Below are 24,448 nucleotides of genomic sequence, written 5' to 3'. Positions count from 1 at the left end.
ACTGAAGCAGAAAGGCTCCTATCCAATGTTCAAAGCAGGTACAGGTCTTTCTCTAACTTTTGACCACATGTTTTCTATACAGAGGTAGACGGTTAACTTTATATATTGCCAAAATTTCACCAATATGAAATTTGAGATTAAAAAATACATAACTACCCAATACTAATGTTTTTGACTCCAAAACCAAAGAATGGATTATGGATTGTAAGCTCTAAGTTCCTAAAAGGCATTCCTCACCTGTAATGGAAAAAGATTTCCTTATCATGATTGGCTGTTTCAATAAATCCAAAATTATCCTTCAAAGTTGCCACATAACCCAAGAGCCTCTTGGAGTTGGAATTACGACCTAGGAGTCGCACACAAGTTGCAATCTGCTGTCCAGGCCTCTGTTTGTCACTAATACTAAATTCAACCTGTGAAAAATAACGATGCTCATTAATATCATGTCATTTCACACCAAGTGGAAATGACAACTCCCCCAGACCTTGCTTTCCACTCTAAATATCCTTTTTATAAATACTCTGATGGAACAGATATTCACCAGAACTATCACTTCTACTTCTCATTCCACTTTTCACAAGGATCAAGTTTTGCTCTCCAGTGTGTATTCCTTATAGATTCTTAATTTCTCTAAAGGACGTCAACTAGAAAACCAGACATATTAAGTATGACAAAAATGAACAGCAATATAAAAACCTTTGGCGTGGTTTTATTTTGATAATGCTTCAGTGACTGTTTTAACTTTCTTACCAATTTTATTAATTTTATATAAGTAATTGCTTTTGACATATCTAATGCTTAAATACTAACTCCTCAAAAAGCTTTAACAAAAAGCTTGCTAGACCCTGTTCTTATTGAATAAGCTGCTTTTAAATAGGAAGATGTTCATATATTAAGCTTGTAAGCACAAAAGAATGTTAGCAAAACTTGATAAAACTTAAAGAAACCATTTTTCAGGATTTATGATGAAGATGATAACCTTTAACCCTCCCCCCTCTCTCAAATAAACAGAATTATCTTGCCTTGTCTCCTATCTGAGGAGAATTAGATCCTTCCACATCCTTGGCTTGAAAAGCAATAGTCAATTTCACCCCACAGTCATCATAAGCAATAATACCATCCTCAGCCTCCTAAAGAAATAGTCAGAAAACAATGAAAAGAATCAAGAACCACCACCAAAAAAACAATATAAGCACAACTGCAATTATTACAGACTCCTGAGCCAAAGCACTGGTACAGCTGTAGAAATTTCCTACCTAGGGTTCTCTAAAATATGTATTTTTCGTATGAATAATAGATGGTCTTGCCTTTTAACCCAGGGTTGACTCAGTCTGCCTAATTTGGTCTTAAAGTCTTAACCTAATTTTAATGTTGAGGAGGGAACGCTTACTGACAATATGCCTATTCTATAGTGTTCACGGCCAATCAACAATCACCCCCACCCCAAAAAGAAGCCCTATCTTCCTGTCAAACTAATTAGTGTTTTATAAAGAAACCCTGAATTTTTCTCATCTGTACCTCTATTCAGTGAGGAATATCCTTTCCTCATTTATCTCCACCTATTAAATGTCAATGACTTAGTGAAACCATCCCAGATCCTGCCAGTTTAGAATTTTTGCCAAAGCTTTCTCATTGACCTTTTATAGCAATATTTAATATTGTTTGAATCACCTGTTTCTATACAATTCTTGTTATTTACTTAAGAGCAGAGGTCATCTTAGGGATAGCTTCATATTTACGGATTTAGTGGATTTTTCAATAAATGGAGTTCAAATGTGTGAACTGAGTCTACCAAAATTTCGAAGTTTTAAATTGCTTGGATGACAAGTACTATCATTTTAGATGAGTGATGCTAAACTGGGGGTGATCAGGGGACATTTGGCAGATTCTGGAGACATGTCTGGCTGTTGTACATGGGAAGAAGGAGAGATACTGACCTCTAGTGGGCCAGGGATGCTGCTAAACATCCCCAAATGCAAAGAACAGCTCCCCACCCCCTCCCACTCAAAGAATTATCCAGCTCAAAATGTTAATTTTTTTTTTTTTTTTTTTGCGGTACGCGGGCCTCCCACTGCTGTGGCCTCTCCCGTTGCAGAGCACAGGCTCTGGACGCACAGGCTTAGCGGCCATGGCTCACGGGCCCAGTCGCTCCGTGGCATGTGGGATCCTCCCGGACCGGGGCACGAACTTGTGTCCCCTGCATCGGCAGGCAGACTCTCAACCACTGTGCCACCAGGGTAGCCCCCTAAAATGTTAATATTGATGAGATTAAAAACCCTGCTTTAGGTTAGTTCACTGTTAATATTACAGGGAATTCTGAAAGAGACAATACTCCATTATTGTGTGGACAGTGGTTGCCTTTAAGCAGATGAGGAATACAGAACTGCAAAAATCATTTTGATTAAAACTTACCTTTTCTTTGCCTTTATTTGGGCTAGTGGTTTTAGGATTGGAAAAAGTGGCTTCTTTTTCTACGGTGCCCAGAAAACGATGATCTGAATGGGAGTGGAACGAAACCGTGCCCTTGGGAAGTTTTTTAATCCTAATAGCATGATTTCTTTGGGCAGAGAGCATATCCTACAAATGATAAACAAAAGTAACTTTAAAACCAAAAAAGGAAGGATCAAGAAAACCTCCCATACTTTTCTCAAAAACTACTCACAGGAACCACAGTAAACTCTACTTCATCTGCAATATGGAACTGGTTCCCATCCAGAATTTCACTGAAGTGGAAGAACATACGAGCATCACGATCCACACATTTGATGAAACCAAAACCATCTCTCATGGCAGCAATTACACCCTGAAACCAAAACAATACTTTTACTGGCTGTGCAGATTGTCAAGACAACAACATTCAAGATTGGAAGTATCATCAAGTTAAATTCATTAGGAATTCTCTGTATTAAACAGCCAAATTTTGTGATCACATTTTAATTTTTCCACTTAAATACAAACTCATTGATTTCAATAAAGTAAATTAATTTCTAAGCAATTGCCTGAGACTCCCCAGATGCTACTTCTTGGCCAACACGCACTAGAAAAATTATCATTTTTGAAGTAAATGCATACAACATACTCCATTTAATTTTCAATTCTGTGAAAAATATTGTTTTACAAGAAGAGGAAACTGAGGTTGAAAGAGGTTAAGTAATTTTCCCAAAGCACACAGCTAGTAAGTGGCAAAAACCAGGATTCCAAATAATGTCCAAGCTTTATGACACTGTAACTTCCAGAAATTAAAAATCTACAGAACAATACTCCAAATACCCCAGAAGTCAACTAAAGGCAACTCTCTAATCTCTACTGCAAAAATTTCTGAGTTTAGGCACAGGAGGACTTAAGATTTAGGTTTGAAAAATAAAATAAATGAAGTTCTATCCTCATGTTTTTTTCCTTCATACTAAATTATCAGCTCTGTAAGGGCATTATATCCAGAGTAACTGGCACACGGCAAGTACTCAAATACTTACTAAAATACAATTATCACCCACCAATGACTTACATATTTACATATTACAGAGATGATTATTATTATTTTTTTTTTTGCGGTACGCGGGCCTCTCACTGTTGTAGCCTCTCCCGTTGCGGAGCACAGGCTCTGGACGTGCAGGCTCAGCGGCCATGGCTCACGGGCCCAGCCGCTCCGCGGCATGTGGGATCTTCCCGGACTGGGGCACGAACCCGTGTCCCCTGCATCGGCAGGCAAACTCTCAACCATTGCGCCACCAGGGAAGCCCGAGATGATTATTCTATAATCAGTTTTGAATATAGCCTAAACAATACTCTGACATTTAATCCTTGCTATATCCTGATGGTAAGCAAGCTATTCAACAATGTACTCCATAGTGTAAAGCAAAGTAGATCTAAGAAACTAAACAGGCATTAAAGTTTAAAGCACATTGCAAGTGTCAAACAAGATCAGTTCTCCTAACAGTTAAAAAGTTTCAAGAAACTTAAATTTTCATTGAATGTATCCAGTTCTACTGACAACACTGAGATATACTGTAGATGTTATGACTCCAAACAGAAGCAAATGTAAATTACATCTGATAAAATTAATTCACGAAAACGGAACTTGTAAAATATGTTTCAGCAACAATTCTGGCGTATATCATTTCCAGACATATATTCACTAAGAAGAATTTGCAAAGTCCTGCTGTAAAAACGAAAGAAACAAAACCTACTTTGTTTAACCTACTGTTTACTAAACATTTTATGAACAGTCTGGAAAGATCTACTTTCTACAACGATGAACTTAAATCTTCTCAGTCTTCATATTTAAGGGCCAGAGAATCACTGACTCTCAAAAGACCTTAGAAATCATCCTCTCCAGATTTTTTTTTTTTTTTGCGGTACGCGGGCCTCTCACTGTTGTGGCCTCTCCCATTGCGGAGCACAGGCTCCGGACGTGCAGGCTCAGCGGCCATGGCTCACAGGCCTAGCTGATCTGCGGCATGTGGGATTCTCCCAGACCGGGGCACGAACCCCTGTCCGCTGCATCGGCAGGCGGACTCTCAACCACTGCACCACCAGGGAAGCCCATCCTCTCCAGATTTTAATTCTACAATTTTCTCTCATCTATTTCAAGGTAACTGGCAGAGCTAAGTGTCAAACCCAGATTGACTCAAGTGTCTGTGTTCTCAATCACCTTAATAAGGTAATTGCCCAATACTGTCAAAACTCAAAGAATTTTGAATACCATATTACAAACTTGACTGTAACATTGCCCTGCCGCCTCCAAGACTGGGTACGTATCTAATAATACCCAACACTTACCATTTCTCTAGCTTCATTAGTGAACTGAAATGTATTTGACAGAACTTCTATGTTGGTTGCTCGTTCTAATTTGTCACGACGGTCTGTTGAAATATTAAACCTAACATGGTCGCCTTCCAGCAGGGTCACCTTGGATTTCGTATCTTTGTCTCCAAAGGGAAGTTCTTTAGGAATCACAAAATCAACTTTGATGCGTCCTGGCAATGGGTCATTCTGATGAAAAGGAAAAACTATTTTAGCTGGAGATTTCTCACCCTTCCTAGTTCTAAGTCAAACAAGAAGAACACACAGCAAACCCATTTTATAACAGATAGCTCCCTAAAGAAAAAAAAGGTGTTGATAACATAAGTCCAATTTGAAAGGTTTGTGTTCTATGGTCACATGACACAACCATAAAATCATGATACTGCAGTTAAGATCCTGCACTCTGATACTGAGAGATTTTATTTAAGGAAAAGAATTTCAGTCTTTTATGTTCTACATTTCCTTAGCAATGACACCACTGGTCTCATCTCTTCACCCCACCCCACCCCCACCCACCAACAACAGGAAAAAAAACCAAACTGGGATGCACGCATGCACACATGAATTTTTTCCCCAATCTAACCAGTATTTTTTTTGCCCCCTTCTCCATATCACCCAGTTTAAAAAAAAAGAAAGAAAAACATATTCATGGATGTACCAATGGTTTCTCATATAGTTTAATTACACACATAAAATACTTAACTGCTCCACTGTCACAAAATTACATTAATTGAAAGTAATAAAACTTCTGTATACCATACCGTATTATTCTATTACTGATGAGGTGTAAGATGACTCTTCTGAAAAAACACTATTTACCTGGGTTTTACTGGGTACTTTTGGGATAACTTTGGTTACAGTTCCTTCAAAATGTTCAATGCTGATATCTTCAAAAATGACTGTTCCTTGAGGCAATAGTCTGACATCTGTTGCAACTTCTTTACCCTAAATCAGAAGGGAGTGGAGAGGGCGAGGGGAACCATGTCACTTTAAGTGTTTCCTAAAATTTTAACTCACTACTTATCTTAAAAGAAGGCCAAAGATCAAGTTATTCAACTATCTTATCTTACATTTCTGTCCTTGATTGTGAATTCCACGTCATCTCCAGGCTGCAAGGTTTCTAAGTCACCCTTAAATTCACTATAGTGAAAGAATATCTCCTTTACAATATCACCTCTTTCAATAAAACCAAACGCATCCTAAAGCCAAACAAATATGAAGAAACAGCAGGAATATTATGTACTATTCAGTGCACATATTTATGATTACAATTTACAATCAATAAGCCTTTTCACAAAATTATACTCCAGTGGAAACAATATTACTTGATAAAGTCTAATATTAATATCAATTAAATGGCCCATTTTAAAGAACATAATTAGTAACCAAGGAATTTTAAAAGATTACTTCTGACATTAACAATTAAATATTTTTAAAGGAAATATAAAGAGGAAAAACAAAAGGCTCGGGTTTGAAAGACTTATTTAAAGCGGTCAAAGAAAAAACTAAAGTTTCTCAAATCTGATCGACACTTACCTTCATGGCACAAACTACTCCCTGACAGCGAGCTTGTTTCTTTTTCAACAGCATAATATTACGAGCACTTACAGCACCAGTACTAGAACAAAAGAATCGGGTGGGGACGGTGGGGACCAAAGAGGGGTGAAAAATGCATTGGCTTGGTTAGACATGATGAGTTTAGAGAAACAAACTAGTTTTCTGAGGCCTCAGGAATTCTGTATCATTAATATAAGGTTTTATAATACATAATCCTTTTCATATGGCTTCACGTGCAAAGGACTTCTGCGCAAACTCCCTAGCCTTTTAAATTGGGCACACATATATGGCATTGTTTCTCTCAGACTGCTGAAATAAGGCCACAAATTGGTTGCAACCAGATGGGGAATGCTAAAGTTTTAGAAAGGCCATTACGTGAACAAACACTAAGTAGGTATTACGTACTGCAAACAAAGGTACAGGGGATAAAGAGATAAATAAGAGATAGTTTGCAATGAATACTGAATTTACTAGCTATCCCATCAATTATTTCTGATTAAACAGTCATAAAAGAAACATGAGTAAATGCAGTGATTATAGGAGATATCTGCTATGCTTTAGAAAAGTTCAGGACTTCCCTGGTGGCGCAGTGGTTAAGAATCCGCCTGCCAATGCAGGGGACAGGGGTTCGAGCCCTGGTCCGGGAAGATCCCACATGCCATGGAGCAACTAAGCCCATGTGCTGCAACTACTGAAGCCCGCGAGCCTAGAGCCTGTGCTCTGCAGCGAGAAGCCACCACAATGAGAAGCCCGCCACTGCAACGAAGACCCAACACAGCCATAAATAAATAAATAAATTTAATTTTTAAAAAAAGAGTGATGTTCACCTCCATTGAAAACAGACATCACATGTTGCTGCAGCAACAATGTAAATCAGATTTCGTTTTAAAGATGGCACACACAGTGTAAGATGCAACAGTATTTGTTGGTGTTGTTTATAAGATCTGCAGACCAACTAATTACTTCCCTTAATTCTTCATGGACAAATTGTCACCCAATTGTGCTTTTTTTATTTCAAAAATTTAACAGACTAACAAAGACACTGGAAAAATCCTATTTGCTCTTGCAACTTACTACAATGAAAAGGCTTTATTTAGAGCCAGATTGGGATTCAAACGTCAATTTAAAAGCTGTATGACTTTAGGCAAGTTACTTTATGAGAACATACCTCATTTTACAGATGAAGAAACTTACCAGATGAGGCTGTTCTGAGAATTAACAACTGTACATAAAATATTTAGTACAAGTTCTTAGCACATTCAAGAACTTATTAAGATTAAATAAAGCCCTTTCACTGGTTCCCCATCCACCTCTAACTCAAGCCCTATTCCCAAGTTTCCTAACTTGACATTAAATTGAGGCCTCAGACTAGCACTACTAATATCAATCTACAACTCAATCCAATTCCTTCTAGTCTTACAAGAGGTAAGGTTCAAGGCTAATAATTCTGCACACTCTTGGGACTTTTCTTTCTGTACTGCCATTCAAAGTCCATTCCCAGCACTTTCTCCTGTTTTTAACTTCCTTCTGTACTTGTATCTGTTTCTCCCACTCCAAAATAAAAATAATCATCCCTGGGCTTTCTTAACTACACTTTCCTTAACTGCTTATGCCAATGAATTCAACAGCTCTATCTCCATAACTAGCTTGTTCAGATCTATATACGCAACTACATATTTAATATCTTCCCCCAAAGACACCTCAAATTCAAAATGCCAAAATAAGCACAATTCTTCTCCCATCCTTAATATTTTCTGCTGTACCTCCTTAGTCCAGTTAATGATCATCATCTGCCCAGTAGCCCAAGCCAAAAAAAAATAGCATTTGGGACTCCCTTTCCCTTAGTTCTAATACACAACCCTATCTAAAAAGTTATAAAATTTGGTGATTTTATCTTCTCAACGTGACTTGACTTTTATACCCAAACGCCCCTGGCCTGTCTATACTACACCCTCATCTTTCATATTAATTTTCATAACTCTGCCTCTAGTCTATAGCATCCCTACTCTCCAAAAGTCTACCGTTTCCACCACTTCCAACAATAGAAACCAATCACACTTCCCCATTTAAAATCCTTCAAAGACACCTGTGACGAATGAATAAAGTTCAAACTTCATCTTTCCATGATCCAGTCAATTAAATCAACTCCAACTTTTGGCCTCTTCCCCCATGGTACTTCCTCTATCCAGAATGTTTTTCTCATCTCCCTAGTGACTTCCTCGTCTTAAAGCGCACCTCAAGCACTGCTGCTATGGCAAAACCTTCACTGATCTCTAGAATAGTTCCTTGAAAGTTCTGACCATGTTTTAATTATCCTCCTATCTCTGACACCCTGCATAGTGCCTGTCATAGAATTGACGCTCAAATGCTTAGCTGATGAATAAAAATTTAAAAGATCATGAAAATTATCCAGATTTACAAGTTAGGTTTTCGACTTGCTTCAAATTTCTTATTGTAAAAGGAAAAAAAAAACAAAAACAAAAAAACAAACCACTTAGGTGGGAAAAAAGAACTTACTGTTTATTGTTATCAATTACAAAGTTTATTTTATCTCCAGTTTCCAGCTGAACATTCCCTTCAACATCTTCAGGGGTGTAAGTCAGATAAAACACTTCCTGTGAATTAATAAGGTATTATTACTATACTGGCAGGATGCATGTTCAGTGTATACTGTGATTTACTTTGTTAAATACTTCTTAAACTGGCATTTAAAGCCAAATTTCTTAAAATTAAATGCCTTTTGACAAGCACATAGTTTATTCACATAAACACACTTCCCCTCCAAGGTGCTGATGACTTCTGCGAGTCCACAGCTGAGCAGCAATCCAACTTCAAAAAGCTTACACACGTGGAAGCATTTGCCCAGAGGCTGTAGTTACATTTCAAAAAAAACAATTTTTATATAAGGCATTCCAAACAAAAAAGCTGAGTTAGTGCTTAAAAGGAACCAGAAAAAAGATCCCCTCCCACAACCCCCAAAAAAAGCGAGTAAAAGAAGCATTTTACCTTAATGTTCTAACTAAGGTCACACTTGGGCAAGCTAAGACACTTGGAAGTCCTATGGATTTTTTTCTTTTTAGATTTTTTGATAATGCTGCACTCGAAGCCTCTTCAAAACCAAATTTTAAACTGATTTTTATCAACTGCAGCTTACGTTTTCTATTTTGAATTTTAAAGTACGCTTATAGATCACATGGTGGATCAGGCAAAGGTTTAAGAAAAATACACAAGTTTACCCCATTACGTTCGTAGCATACACTCCCTGTTGGACTCTGACCCGGGGCAGCTGGAGATTTACTCTCTAAGTTGTGAGGAACAGCGCACACAACCTACCAGTCAAAAAAAAAAAAATTTCCATTGCTAATCATTTCAGGAGCAGCACTGTGCAATATAAACTGAATTTTAATATCCTCTATACTATACAAAGGGATACATTTTGATATGATCCACAAGAGGATGTCATGCTGCCAAGTTTCAAACTTACAGTACATAAGCTGACTGTAAGTATAGACTTAGGGTTATATGTAAAAACCCAAATTGAGTCTTGACCAAATTTTTATTTCAGGTCAAGAAATGCCAGTGCTTCTGATATAATTTTAAAATAGTAACTTTTATATACTATAGCTCTCTTGCGTGCAAACTGAGGAGATGGGGAGAATCTTCCTTTTCTAATGTGAAAGATATGCAAATGCAGGGCCCTAAGAAAACATAAAGCATCTAAGTCACTAACTTGTCCATTAATTCGTTCTTCAGGGAGGATTTCTTGTTTTATCTTCACCAGTTTAACAGCAATGGGCTTCCCAGTCCGCCGGTCAGATGATACTTCAAATTCAACATCATCTAAAACAAAGAGAGTGTTGTGTTTGGTGGACTAATTTTGGCCAAATGGTATCTCACTTTCAAGCTAAACTTAATGAGGCATTTGAGTTTCCTTAGACTGGTGATTCTTAAAGTGTGGTCCCTGCATCAGCAGCAGCATCACCTGGAGTGTAGCAGAAATGCAAATTCCCAGGCCCTACTCCAGACCCACTCCAAAACAAATTCTGGGCATCATGTACAGTAATCTGCATTTTAACAAGCCTTGTAGGTAATTCTGATACACACTAATGTTTCAGAACCACTGCTTTAGACTAAGCTAGCCATATCTTAGTTTTCATGGCACCTACACATACTACAGCTGATGCAATGTAATGATGAGATTTGGCAAGCTTCCCCCCTCACCCCCAAAATCCCTCTATACCCTGAGTTTCTTCATCTGTAAAATGAGGATTAACCAAAATAACACTCTTGTACAGTTTAGAGTATTTGGTATGCCAAATATTCATGTAACTATTGTTCTTTTTTCTCAAAGATATTTTAAAAAAACACACACTGAGACCTTGTAACTTCAGTCCTTTAATAAGCCACACATTTTCACATGTGAAAGTAATTTCTATGTTGTCAGCCAAAATGAATTTCCACATAGTCCAAGTGGTGACATGGTAAGAGTTATTTCTTTCAGGTACTACTCAAACTAGTACCTGGCAAAATAATTAAAACTAACATTATAAAGTTTAATATTTTCACTGGCATAAAATCCAATATATAGCCAAACAGTCATTATTGGGGGAATAACAATTAAATATACCAAGTGTCTATTTAAAAAATATTCAAAGATATCTTTAATCAATTACTCTTTCATCCCTCAAAAAGACTATCACCACAACAAAAATCAGGATTCTGCTAATTTATATAAACAAACTTCAGTAATTGGTACAATTAAAAGGCCAAAAGCATAACACTGTCATGAGTAAGTTGATATGCAAGATAAATTTGTGATTAGTTTTATAAAAAGGAGAACCAACAGATTACCTCCTACTTTTAAGTCCTGCAGGTTGCCATTATACTGTGAACAGTGGAAGAAAAGTCTAGCTTGACGTTCTGAACACTGAATAAATCCATAAGAGGTTAGCAGTTTTTCAATAACCCCAGTTTCACGCAGTGCTGCTGAAGTACCATTGGGGTACCCATTATGCCCATTGTTGTGGAGAAGATTTGGATCAAAGCTCATCTGTTTTAAAAAGAGAAAGAACTCAATACATATAGATCTGTATATTACCTCCATAGCTTACTATAAGTCTGATTAACAAATCACTGAATTTTCGTATAACTGATTCACTTTGTTATAAAGCAGAAACTAACACACCATTGTAAAGCAATTATACCCCAATAAAGATGTTAAAAAAAAAACAAATCACTGAATTTTTAACATAAAAAGGCAAATAAAGGTAAAACAACAAATAAAGGGAAGATTATGTGTTTTTATTACTGAAATGTTAATTTAGCTAATAAAACATTTCAGAGGAAGTAATTCAAATTATTTTGGGGGACTGCCCCAATTCATGGTAGAATTTTCACTTACCAAACAAATAGAATTTCTGGAGTTTAAATATTAAGATAAAGTAACTATATAAGGAAAAGCTGCCTTTACATTAACTTTAAATTACTAAAACAACAGTATCAGAACAAAGGTAACTGCTATTCAAGAGATGGAAACCCAAGCTACCAGGACATTTCATTAAATTTATTAATACTTATTTTGAAATGTAAATAGAAACCTTGATGCTATTTGGTAAGCCGTGCATCTTGAAGGCAATTATTTAAGTTAGTAGAGATTAAAACAATAAAAGAAACTTTCCATGCAATACTTATTTCAAACTAGAAAATACATGCATGCTCAGGTCCTTTAATGGAAGACAACTCAAAATAATGAGTTAGAAAGCAAGAGTTTTCTAAGAACTCCAAGACAACAAAAGCTCTTCAATCCTAAAAATCTTCAATCACTTCACAGGTACAATTAAAGAAATCTTTTCACCTGTTTTCAGACAGTGAAATCTCTAAATACTGTCATTTGTTTCTATGGTCAGATAAAGCAAAATAAAACATTTTTTAGTAAACAGAAGGGCTATTTATTTAAATGCAATGCACTGGGACCTATTTAATCATCAGATACTGTCTATCGCATTGGATATTTCATATTATTTAAGTGAAGCATGAAATAGGACAAAATCCCTAGGAAAGGTTAGGTCTATAATTGATTTACGATAGCAACATATCCACATCTTTATACCTAGTTTTAGACCCTTTCATTGAAAATTTGACCTATAAACATTTTCATTTAAGTTTGATGTTGGGCAAGTAAAAAAATTTTTCATCAGGAAAAAAAGATGACTGAAATTCTAAAAAGATAAACCCAAGTTTTAAGTAAACACTGGGTGGGATAGCCAAATCATGCAAATCAAAGCCATCACATCTGTAGGTGGTTAAGTTCTAATTCATTCATGCTAGACACTCTTTTGTGTCGGATGTGTACTAACTCATTTAATTTTTACAAAAGCCCATGAGGAATATTGTCCCAATTTTACCAATGACGAAACAGACATTGAGATTAAATGACTTGCCAAAGTCAAATGACAGAGGAGTTGAACCAAGAAGGTCTACCTCTACAATACTGACTCGAAACTAGGGCTTCTCAAACTGAAGTTACCCAGTGATCTGGTTAAAATACAAAATCTGATTCAGCGGCAGGGCTTTGAGATTCTCCACTTCTAACAAGCTCCCAAGGTGATACCAATACTTCTGATTCTTGGACACACTTTGAGTAGCAAGGCCTAAACTACTAAACTTACCTTTCAAGATTCAAGGTGAAGGAAATACTTAGGCAAGTTAGAAAGTGAGTTTGCAGGGTATTTCAATCAAACTGAGTGGCCCTTCTGAGTCATGCTCTTAACACAAAGAAAAAAGCTGGGATGACTGCTTCCCTGACTTACAGATCTCTGATACGTGGGGGTCCTCTTTTGTTTTTTAGTCCCAGATGAGGTAGAAGATGAAGATAAAGGTAAAGAAAGTGAAGGAGGGGCTGTAGGAGGGGGATGAGGATCTGATGACACAGTAAAAACGTTCTCCATCTCAAACAGCTGTGATAACATAGCACAATGTTTACAACTATGATCAATAACAATTTAACACACATTTGACAGTCAACCTGTATATCTTTACATTTATCACTAAGTTACTTTAGCAAAATATAATTCATTTAATCAGATTTCTAGCAACAAAATAAATTATAGCATTAACACTAAACGGTCAAACTGAAATGTATTTTTTAAAGCACTTACTTAACCCCTAATCCATAACATTTACAATTTTAAAAATGCCATAAGGACTCTGGTGGTTGCTACAGCAAGACAACTGAGACCAACTTCTTCTCAATGTCCCACAACTTTACACAGAATCCAATATTCTCAATCACTTGTCTCCCTCAAGTAGGGTACACACAGGATAATCTAATGGGGTGTAGGAAGAAAATATCTGAATTAGAATATATATATTTGGCCAGAGATAAAAACTAGCTTTTACAAATGGTTATTATGTATTTATAGAAGAGGCCTTGCTGAGTTGATATGTCAGGTCGTATCACATGTCATACATTACTTAAGTACTCTGAGGAAAGAGTGGAGAACCTCACAAGAGATTGACAATGAAGCCCTCGTTCATTTACTTTCAGCATATTAAAGTTTACATCTCTCCAATTAAGTGTACATATTTAGCTATCTAGTTTAACTAAACTGTCCTCACAAATAGACAAACTGTTGAAAAAGATTCCCACAGAAGAATCTTAGAAGATAATGCTAATAAAGCAAGCAAAGGCAGAGAATTGGGAGCCAGCACTTCTAATCCTAGTATTAGTTCTTGTACCTCCACATTATGAAATAAATGACCATCTAATGAGATCTGACAAGTCTGACAAAACATTAAGATCAAGACTATGATACAGACTTATACCAGTATCAATAAAACATAAAATGCATACTGTCCCTCAGATATTAATTCATGATAGTATAAAGTTTTTAAATTAAACACTTATAAACTAAGCATCCAGATATATATATTTCTAGTGGGGTTGAAAAGTTTCTACACTGTTAACAGGTACACTATTTTCACAATACTGCTTATTTCACCTTTGTCCTATTTGTACCACTGCTTCACAATGCAAATGGAGCAGTATAATCACACGATTTATAAATATATACACGTACATATTGACATACATGCTCTTCTTGTTAAACAGTATGATCAAATTAATTTGAAGACCACTATTCCACCATCACTGACTTAGACCATGACTTTCAAGCTGTGCTTTTTTCATGTTTAGACTAGTTCTTACCGCCATACAAGTAAGAACACAATGATACGATCTGTAATACATAGGCCAGGAAGCTACAAAAACCACATTCTCAAGTCTCCAGTCCTAGTAGTCCTAGCTGAAGGTAAGAGGTAAGACTCACGTTTTTCTCACCCTAAGGGAAAATGAACCAGAATGAGAAGGGATTAGAGCTATCATTTCTTTCTAAGACTAAACTATTCCCCAACAAGCGTACTGGAATTTAGGCTATATTGCTCATCTCATCTCACCTTTAGATGTGCACATCAAAACAGAATTGAACCAGAACCTCTCCTTTCTCCTAGCACCTTTCCTGACTTAAGTATTTTTCTCTAGGCTTTATCTAATTTGAGGGCTACTTTTTAAAAAGGGAAACCCATATATCACTCAAGCAACTTTAGATAAGAATTCCTAAAAGAATTCCTAATAGTTCAGCTAAATTTTTTTAAGAATTTAAAAATTCTTCCTAAAAGAATTCCTAATAGTTCAGCTAAATTTTTTTAAAACCAGCACCATCAAAACTTTAAAGAAGCACCATTAAACAAAAGTGATGTTCCTTAAAAAACAAAACAAACAAAACCACCAAACAATTACGTAAAAAGAGAAATCCAATGGAAAAAGTAGACAGCTCAACAACAGATGCCTGTTTATAAAAAATTAACTAAAGACAACATCAAAAAAGGGGGGTGGTGGTGGATCAGTATGTAAATGTTACTTGGCTTTTTTTTAAATAGGGGGAAAATCAATTTAGTTGCTCATCTCACAGTATACAAAAAATATATTCTAGATGAACTGTGTTAAATGCCTTAACAAATATTAAATAAAAATGTACGCATTTATAAAGTTTTTGGAAGGGGGGACTTTCTAGGTTTAAAGTCAATAGAAAAAGACGCCAAGGGAAAGGATCAATATTTGATTACATAAAAAGTAAAAGCTTTTATACTCAAACCTAAAGAGAACAAACGCAAATGTAAATATATGAGTGTATCATTAAAGAATTTAAGCAAATCAGTAAGAATTAAACTACCAGAATATAAGCTCTATGAGAGCAGGGGCTTTTTGTTCAAAGATAAATCCCTAGTGTTAGACAGTGCTTGGCACATAGTAAGCACTCATTTGCTGAATTATGGAAAGACATTAAGACAAATAAGTCTTAAAAGATCATTCATTAAACACAAAACATATGAACTTCAATTCTAGCAAGCAAAAATTTAGATAAAACAAATTATTCATTTATCAGATTATCGAAGATAGATTTAAAAAATTGAGAAAGTAGGTTAAGAACAACATGCTAATATATTTTCATGGTGGCAAACTGGTGCAATCTTTCTGAAACACAGTTTAACCACATGTACCAAAATGTGGAGGTGCTTTCCTTAATAATTCCACTGCAGGAAACTTATCATGGGGAAATGTGAAATGTGGACAAGGCTTTATGCACAAATGTGTTCATTAAAATGTTTTAATAACAAATTCCCGGAAACGATCTAAAGTTTCATAGTCATTTATATAATGACAAAAATATTTCTATAATATAATTTCAACTGTATTTTAAAAAGGAAAGACCAGGAAAGTCTACTTCAATACTCCCAGACAATGTAACACTTAGATGGTGTTCTAAGTGCACAGAGCTAAAATTGATAAATGGGAACAGAACTCAGTACTCACTCCATGGCTCACATTCTTAACCACTGCTTTATACGCTAAACCAGAACTCGAATGCCTACAATGCATCAGCACTGTTCTAGGTTCTACATGTATAGTAGTGAACACAGCAGACGAATACCCCCAACACCAAGTTTAGACTTTCTACTCTTTTCTATGTATTTGTTTTTAAATAGGAAAGTCATTAACGGGACTTCCCTGGTGGCGCAGTGCTTAAGAATCTGCCTGCCAGTGCAAGGGTCATGGGTTCGATCTCTAGTCCGAGAAGATTCCCACATGCCACGGAGCAACTAAGCCCGCGAGCCGCAACTACCGAGCCCTCGGGCCTAGAGCCCATGCTCCGCAATGAGAAGCCATCACATCGAGAAGCCATCACATTGAGAAGCCCGCGCACTGCAACAAAGAGGAGCCCCTGCTTGCCGCTCGCTGTAACTAGAGAAAGCTCACACGCAGCAATGAAGACCCAAACATGGCCCAAAAAATTTTTTAAAAATTATTAACAATGATTTTTTTTTTAAAAGGAGAAATGGAAAAGAATCACAGGTCAAATTTAAACTTCACTTCTAATTCAAGAAATCAACTAAAGTTCCCTAAAGAACACAGAACTAGAATCAAAAGACTGGCTTTTAGTCTTGCTTCTCATACTTTTTAAAACTTCTCTGGGATTGTTTCTGCAGATGTAAAATGATGGCCTAAGTGATTTCCAAATTCCCTTGGGAGGTGGGGAAAAAAATCAAAATTCTGTGCTCTGTAATTTCTTCTTGCAACATCTCTGAGCTGTTTCCCCCCCCCCCCCCCGCCCTTTTTTCCTAACCTAGTCTGCTTGGCTCCCACTGAAAAGGAATTAGTTTAGAAAAGGCAACCTATTTCACTGTATGACAGTTTCAGAAAATGACTGTTTTCTTAATCTAAACATACTTCCCCTTAACTTCCTTTGCTCCTTTCAGTTTTCGGAATGCAACTGTTTTTCAGACTAACTGCTGTCTTCTGGATATGTTTCAAGTTATTATTCACTGATGTACATTTCACTACTATTCTTACTGTACCCTGACCAATATATAGAAAGCACTGAGTGATTATGTTTCTTGATTCTGTAAAGTTTGAGTAACTTTAAAAACAACAACAACAACAAAAACTCTATTACTCCTTAATAAATTAGTAAAATCATATTTTCTCCTTTTAGTACTTGTATAACTGATCATTTGTTACTAAAGAAAAAACTAATCTAATGCTTTTAAATTTCTTAGTTAACCTGGAATTCCAATTTAGAGGGATAATTTTAAATCATTAGCCTTTGTAATCTGTCTTTTAAGCATTCTATGTCCTTCCTTAATACCCACCTCACAGGGTTGTGGGGACGGTTAGGGTTACTTCATACAAAAAGCCTGGAATGGTGCTTAGTACAGAGCACACACATAACTACTTACCACTAAATCTTTTTTAAAAGTAGAGCAAGAATAGAATCTGGCAGCACACATATGGAGACCGCTCTGAAAATCAGTCCATTAGTCAAAGCCTTTTAATGCTTATAATCCAATCTATATTCCATACTGACCACTATGTTATCAAGAGATACTCTCTGTCAAATCTCCTTATTGAAAGATCTTATTTTTTATTTGTTTGCTCCTGGATTTTTGCTAGGGATGGATAGCAGGCTCCAAAGTTCGCACACCTGACTTTGAAAATCAACCAAGACATTTACAGTTCCTGATCATAGGTCTCCACACCCCTAGCCAAGTTACCCTGTTATCTTCTCATTCACCTGAGGCTTTAGTTTTCTTTTAATGTTCCTAGCTTTGCTTTCCTTCTTGTCACCTTAAACTGTCTTTGATCAAAATACTCATCAAAACAATCCATGTCTATCTTTACATGACAAACTTCTTATAAGCCTTATTCATTGATATTTTTTAAGGCCAATCCCACTCCTCAATATTTTTATTCATTCCTAATTATGTACTACTTTTACTGTTTTTTACAAAGGTTCTTTTAAAACCTGTGGTTCTCAGATGTAGAGAACAAACTTATAGTTACCAAGGAGGGAAGGGGCAGGGTGGGATGAATTGGAAGACTGAGACTGACATATATACACTACTATGTATAAAATAGATAACTAATGAGTACCTACCTACTGTATGGCACAGGGAACTCTACTCAATGCTCTGTGGTGACATAAATGGAAAGGAAATCTAAAAAAGGGTGGATATATGTATATGTGCGACTGATTCACTTTGCTGTACAGCAAGAAACATAACATTGTAAAGCAACTATGCTCCAATAAAAATTAAAGTAAAAAAATAAATAAAAACAAAATCTGCGGTTCTACTGCATTACCAAATCTGTTTCCTTAGCTGCACTCATTTTAAATGGAATAATTCACAACTGTACAATCAGAACACGTTTTACTGTCAATAACCCAATTGTTATTTATGTTTGTAAATATGTGAATTAATCTATATAATTTTTTTTTTTTCTTTGCAGTACGCGGGCTTCTCACTCTTGTGGCTTCTCCCGTTGCAGAGCACAGGCTCCGGACGTGCAGGCTCAGCGGCCATGGCTCACGGGCCCAGCCGCTCCGCGGCATGTGGGATCTTCCTGGACTGGGGCACGAACCCGTGTCCCCCGCATCGGCAGGCGGACTCTCAACCACTGCGCCACCAGGGAAGCCCTTATATAACTCAACTTTTGACAGCTATGCATGCATTTACGCATTAAAAATGTTCACGTAGCAGATGATGGCTTTCTCTCACAATGGTCTGCGATGCCACTGTGGGCAGTGCCAATAATGCCAATGGCTCAGCTGATGCCAGAAGGAGCAGGGAGCGGCTTTTGAGCTTAGGCTTCCTGAGAAGTTCAATGACTAAACTGGGATCCTCTAGGACAGGTTGTCAATAGCCCTCCCCTAGTCACCCTGTCTTGTTTCCTTACAGCTTTGCTTCCCCCCATCTCCACCACCCCGGCACCCCGGGGCGGGATGTTCCTGTAGTAAACTAGCACTCAGAATACAAAGATCAGGCTAAACAAAAAGCACTTCTACTTTAAATCCATCTTTACAATTCATGTCAATGCAATGAAAGCTGTAGCATCTAATCTTTTACCCTTCTGAATAGTAACGATAGAGCTGTACAATTTCAATGCCCATTATTTTATCTAACCCAGCACAAGTGGTACCAGTCTAAAATTATTTTTTAAAAAATCAGATGAGGAGGTAGGAAGAAACAAACAAAAAAAGCAAATAATACAATAACCTTGGGCTTCCCTGGTGACACAGTGGTTGAGAATCTGCCTGCTAATGCAGGGGACATGGGTTCGAGCCCTGGTCTGGGAGGATCCCACATGAAGCGGAGCAACTAGGCCCGTGAACCACAACTACTGAGCCTGCGCGTCTGGAGCCTGTGCTCCGCAACAAGAGAGGTCGCGACAGTGAGAGGCCCGCACACTGTGATGAAGAGTGGCCCCTGCTTGCCACAACTAGAGAAAGCCCTCGCACAGAAACGAAGACCCAACACAGCAAAAATAAATAAATTAATTAAAAACAAAAGTACCAATGCCACTGTGGATGTGAGGATTAAATTAGTCAATGCTTAAAAAACAAAACAAAACCAAAAAAACCCTTAATACTGAGTAATTATATGTCTGTTCATGGATAATTTAAACAAATTGGTGTTAATGGTAGTTTTAAATTAAGGAATAATTCTGGTCCACAGTAAGGTCATTACCACAGCCAGGTCCTTAACCTTTAAATAAACTGGAGATAAAGGCCCACTACTTCTTGAAATGGTGATGAAGCTTTTATAAGACAACAACCTAGGAGTGGTCTGTTTCCATTCTCCTCATTTGATCAATGAAGCGTTTTACAAAAGGATTACCACCCAGTTCTTGAAATTCTCTTCCTTGGCATTCCTACCTGGACTACCTATTTCTTTCAACATTCTCTTCTTTGGCACTTCTTCCTTTATTACCTATAAAGTGAAGACTCCTTTCTGAATTCCAAGTCTTTATTTCTGCTGATTTTAGAAACTCTAGAAACTAAAGATTAAAAAGGAACAATTGCCCTTCACAATCTTACCTCCCCCAAACAACCACTGTTTAACATTCCATACTAGAATATTTTCTCAACTTCAGATTACTAATAAAATAGATTTCCACAAATTCCTACCTGAACTTCCCCATTCCTATGAACAAAGATTTCTAACTTGGACAACTGGATAGACTAAATCAATTCCCTCCAGCCCCAACTTCCCATTCAACTAGTCACCAGTCCCATTACTTCTACCATTAAAACACCTAGTGTCTACCTCTTTCTCTGCCTTTACCCTAGCTTTTATCTTCCTTCCACTCTTTCCATTGCTCCTAACAGGTCTTCCAATCCTCAGCCTATTCCTTAAAAGTAGCACCATTTGTCTTTCAAAGATACATTTATGAATATGTAACTTTAAAACCTGAAGCAATAAACTATCTCAGGTTTGAAATACAAAATCCATTAAGCCCTTGCTTATAAACAGCTGACAACTTTCCTGAAAAATAAAGGCAAGTAGAGTGGGCCCTGTAGAACCTGCCTCCAGCAAGCCTCCCTTTCCAGTTATTCTCTCTGACCCACAAAACTGTATTCTCTACTCCTTTCATAACAGACTACTCAACATATACCACGTGCTTTCAGATCTCCCCAAATCTGCTCATTCCGTTACCTCTATACCTCTACCAAAAACTGTTCTCCCTCTTAACAAAGTACAACTCACCTTCAAATGTCCCTTCTCTGTAGGCTTTCTTTACCCAAGGTTACCTCAAAGACTACAAAGGGCACTCCTAACTGAAACCCTAACTTCTTAATAGTACAGAGGGAGTTTTTCTTTCTAAGAGACCAATAAATCAAGAGACCTGCATGTATTAATAAATATAATCTGGGGTGGAAAATCCCAGATTTGGGCATAAATATTGTCATCTAACAAAAGACAACAAGTTAAAATAATCTAGTGTTGATATTTTCAGACTAATAGTTGATAATATAAACTGTTTTCAGAATACCTTTAGAAGCAAACAGATTAAGATTTTAAATTTAACCAAATAATTAGGAAATCTAGAATTATAAACTGATTCTTGCCAATAGGAAACGATAAACCTACCTCGCAGTGATAATCAAATATTGCACTTTCAGTAGTATTTGCTGATTCTTCTTTTTCAGCACACGTTTCAAAGGATGAAAGTTGCTAGTGTTAAAAAAAAAAAAAGAAAAGAAAAGAGAGAGAGAGCGCGCGTGCGAGAGAAAATGACCTATCAAGCTAATAAAGAATACAACTGCTGCTGCACCAGGCAATCTCACAGTACAGCACTGAAGAAAACAAAGACTACTAGCAGCGTTGGGAAGTGCTCTTTCAAAGCTGTTGAGTAGGCACAAACTTCTTGTTTCAGATCAAGTGTTGTGTCTTCAACTTAAGTGTACTCTTCTTTGGTCTTGTTGGTTGTTTCGAGGTTTGTTCCTTGCCTGATCTGAACTTGAAGCAGCAGTTTCAGGTGGTAAAGTCTGTTCTGTTACACTTCATACTAGAGATAAGAATGAAGACATTAAGTATAACTTACATAAAAGAATCAAGGACAGAGGGTAGCTAGAGGGACAAACTCATTTCATTAACTTAGAATCAAGCAAGGCAGAAAACTTGGAAGCACACACACTCAATGTCATTTAAGCAATCTCCCAAGTGCTAATGGATACCTCCTTTGGTACTGTACACTCAAAACCTGAAATTATTCAGTCCTTATTGACACTCCCCCACAAATAAATTCGAAGTTACATAACATAATATTCTATTTAGTATGTGTTTTGTAACTACCTAGCACTGTGTTAGGTACTGTGGAAAACATAAAAGAATTTCCTGCCATCAGGGACTTTACACCCTTGTTGAGAAGAGTTATTTATACATGGAGGGAAAACTAGAATATAGGACAAAATGTCCAAAATTAATTTGCTCAACTAATATCTGGGTATCTACTACATCACATACTATTCTAGAAATACTATTTATTGTTTATGCATCACCATCTGTACATCAAAGCAACATGGTCAGAGAAGGCTTTTAGTTAAGAGGTAGAATATTTCAGCTTAATTTGGAGAAATGGGCAGATTTTTGAGAAAAAGAAAACAGCTGAGTATTCTAGGCATAAAATATCACATAAATCAAACCAGAGTATACAACTAAATCCTAAGTCCCTTGAGAGCAGAGACCATGTATAGGATTTTCTATGCCTGACATCAAGGGAGCTTTATTGCATGAGACTGTCACAGCAAGTGTGGCTTGTTTCAGAGGAATCAATAGGCTAGCCTGGCTAGAACAGAGGGCTGGGTTAAAGTGAAATGAGATATATGGTGTGACAGATGCAGTAGAGCCAGATTATGAAGTGTTTCAACTTGATATAACAGGAAACAGAGAGCCTTAGTTCTTGATGAAAGGGTATGAAATCCTGAAATCCTATGAAGGATCACTTAGTGAAGGAAACAGACATCTCATTAGAGCTGTTGCCATAAACAGATGAGGAATGTCTATAGAAGAGAAACAATTAAGATGAGAAGGGGAAGAGAAGTGTAATATATGCATAAATAAAATCACAGAATTGTGCTTTGTATTAGCTGTAAAAAATTATTATTTTGCAGTGCCTCAAATGTTAGCTAAAATGGTGCTGTTAACTAAAATGACATATGGGGAAAAGAAAAGGTGGATTTGGTTTTAGATATGCTGACAGGTGGATAGTATATTTTAAGATGAGAAATAATGACTATAAGGTGAGAGGTCAGACCTGGTGAAACAGAGTAGGAGAGCTCAATATTAATCACACTGATACTTACCAGTAAAATGTCACAAACAAATTATTTAATCTCCCTGAGTTTCAGTTTCTCCTATGCAAAATGAAAACTCAGTAACAGCTGATCTGTGGCTATTGGGTATACCTAACATTCCATGACTTTATACAGTAACTTCAAATATCAAATGTTACATTTGTCAAATCTTTCAATTTTATTTGCATCATTCTATTACCCAGACTAGATACTTCTTAGAGCAATGATTCTCAAATCACTTGGGAAGCTTTAAGACATACACATGCCCAGTCCCCACTCAAAGAGTAACTGAACTGGCCTGACATAGGGCCACTTCTGTAATGATCTTTGATTCCTCCCTCTCCACCTACACACCCAATGTTGCAAGTCTTATCAATATTTCAAGATACCTTGTGTATTCATCTTTTGCCCTAAATGACATCATATTTTAGTCCAGGGGTCTGACACATCTGCTAACTTCCAGTGTCAACCCTTTCCATATTCTGCCACATAACACTACCAGACTGATTTATCTAAAATTCCAATTTCATCTCATTCATCTCATCTCCTTGTCCAAAATCCTCAGCGATTTTTCCAGCACTGTAAATGGGAAGTTCTTAAGCCTGGCTGCAAATCCAACCCACCTGGGACTTGGGGGGAGGGGAAATCAAAGCCTGGATCCCACCTTGAGATTCTAATTTAACTGGGGTTAGGTCCTAGGCATTGGTGTATTTTCTTTCCCACCCTGCCCCCAAGATGTTTCTGACTGCAGCCAGCGTTTAACCACCACCATTCAAGGTGTGTCTCTTCTACCTTTACATCTTTACCTTCTTCTGCTCTCCAGTTCTTCTAGATAGGTGCATTTTCCTCCCTAATTCTTAAACGCAACTCTTGGGAGATTCCTGAATTCTAGTCTTTGTGTATACAGGTCTTTCCACAAAGAATACATTTTATCATCTTCAATGTGACAAAAAAAGCCTTTCTCGACCATTCCAGCACAGATTTATTACAGTAACTCCCACTGCTGGCATCATGCTTTTTGGTACCAAATCATTTCTGCACTTTACTTACATGTTTATGTACCTTGTTCCTTCAATTATATTTCAGATTTCTGAGAGACAAATTCAAGTTTATTTCTTTATCACAACCCCTGATAGCACTTAACCAGGTACTGCTAAACTTACCACAGCACAAACTAATACAGCAAAAAGAGTTAATCTATAACAGCAAAAGACACAATTCAAGTTGGTACACAGTTCCACCAACTTTAAAAAATTTTGTTTGGTGAACTGTATAAAGTCTTAATTATCCAATCAAGAAATAACCTCTTCTTTTAAAAGATACCCATTGGGCATTTTAATAAATTTGTTATCCACTCATGCTAAGATTATTAACATTCACGGGTGGTACTGACC

The 24,448-nt window shown here is 36.9% G+C and overlaps 1 protein-coding gene across 3 annotated transcripts in view; it reads right to left on the bottom strand.

Moving 5' to 3' along the window:
• Nucleotides 1-24,448, bottom strand: part of CSDE1 (cold shock domain containing E1) — a 36,901-nt gene that overhangs the window by 8,294 nt on the left and 4,159 nt on the right. Inside the window, exons 2-15 of one of the 3 annotated variants that reach the window (XM_082655318.1) lie at nt 21,349-21,766; nt 13,170-13,316; nt 11,212-11,410; nt 10,091-10,200; nt 9,597-9,689; nt 8,878-8,975; nt 6,340-6,421; nt 5,874-6,002; nt 5,623-5,748; nt 4,780-4,992; nt 2,663-2,803; nt 2,413-2,577; nt 1,023-1,130; nt 238-413 (exon numbers count right to left, since the gene is read on the bottom strand). In XM_082655318.1, the coding sequence (XP_082511444.1) occupies nt 238-413; nt 1,023-1,130; nt 2,413-2,577; nt 2,663-2,803; nt 4,780-4,992; nt 5,623-5,748; nt 5,874-6,002; nt 6,340-6,421; nt 8,878-8,975; nt 9,597-9,689; nt 10,091-10,200; nt 11,212-11,410; nt 13,170-13,307 (1,778 nt within the window). In that variant the 5' untranslated portion in view covers nt 13,308-13,316; nt 21,349-21,766. The remainder of the gene's footprint in view (nt 1-237; nt 414-1,022; nt 1,131-2,412; nt 2,578-2,662; nt 2,804-4,779; nt 4,993-5,622; nt 5,749-5,873; nt 6,003-6,339; nt 6,422-8,877; nt 8,976-9,596; nt 9,690-10,090; nt 10,201-11,211; nt 11,411-13,169; nt 13,317-21,348; nt 21,767-24,448) is intronic. The other 2 variants (XM_082655319.1, XM_082655320.1) reach the window with 2 other exon arrangements.

This window comes from Grampus griseus (genome assembly GCF_964374135.1).
Source record: "Grampus griseus genome assembly, chromosome: 1".
Taxonomy (NCBI): Eukaryota; Metazoa; Chordata; class Mammalia; order Artiodactyla; family Delphinidae; genus Grampus; species Grampus griseus.
The sequence above is the reverse complement of the archived record's forward strand: the minus strand, read 5'-3'. Positions and strand labels throughout refer to the sequence as shown.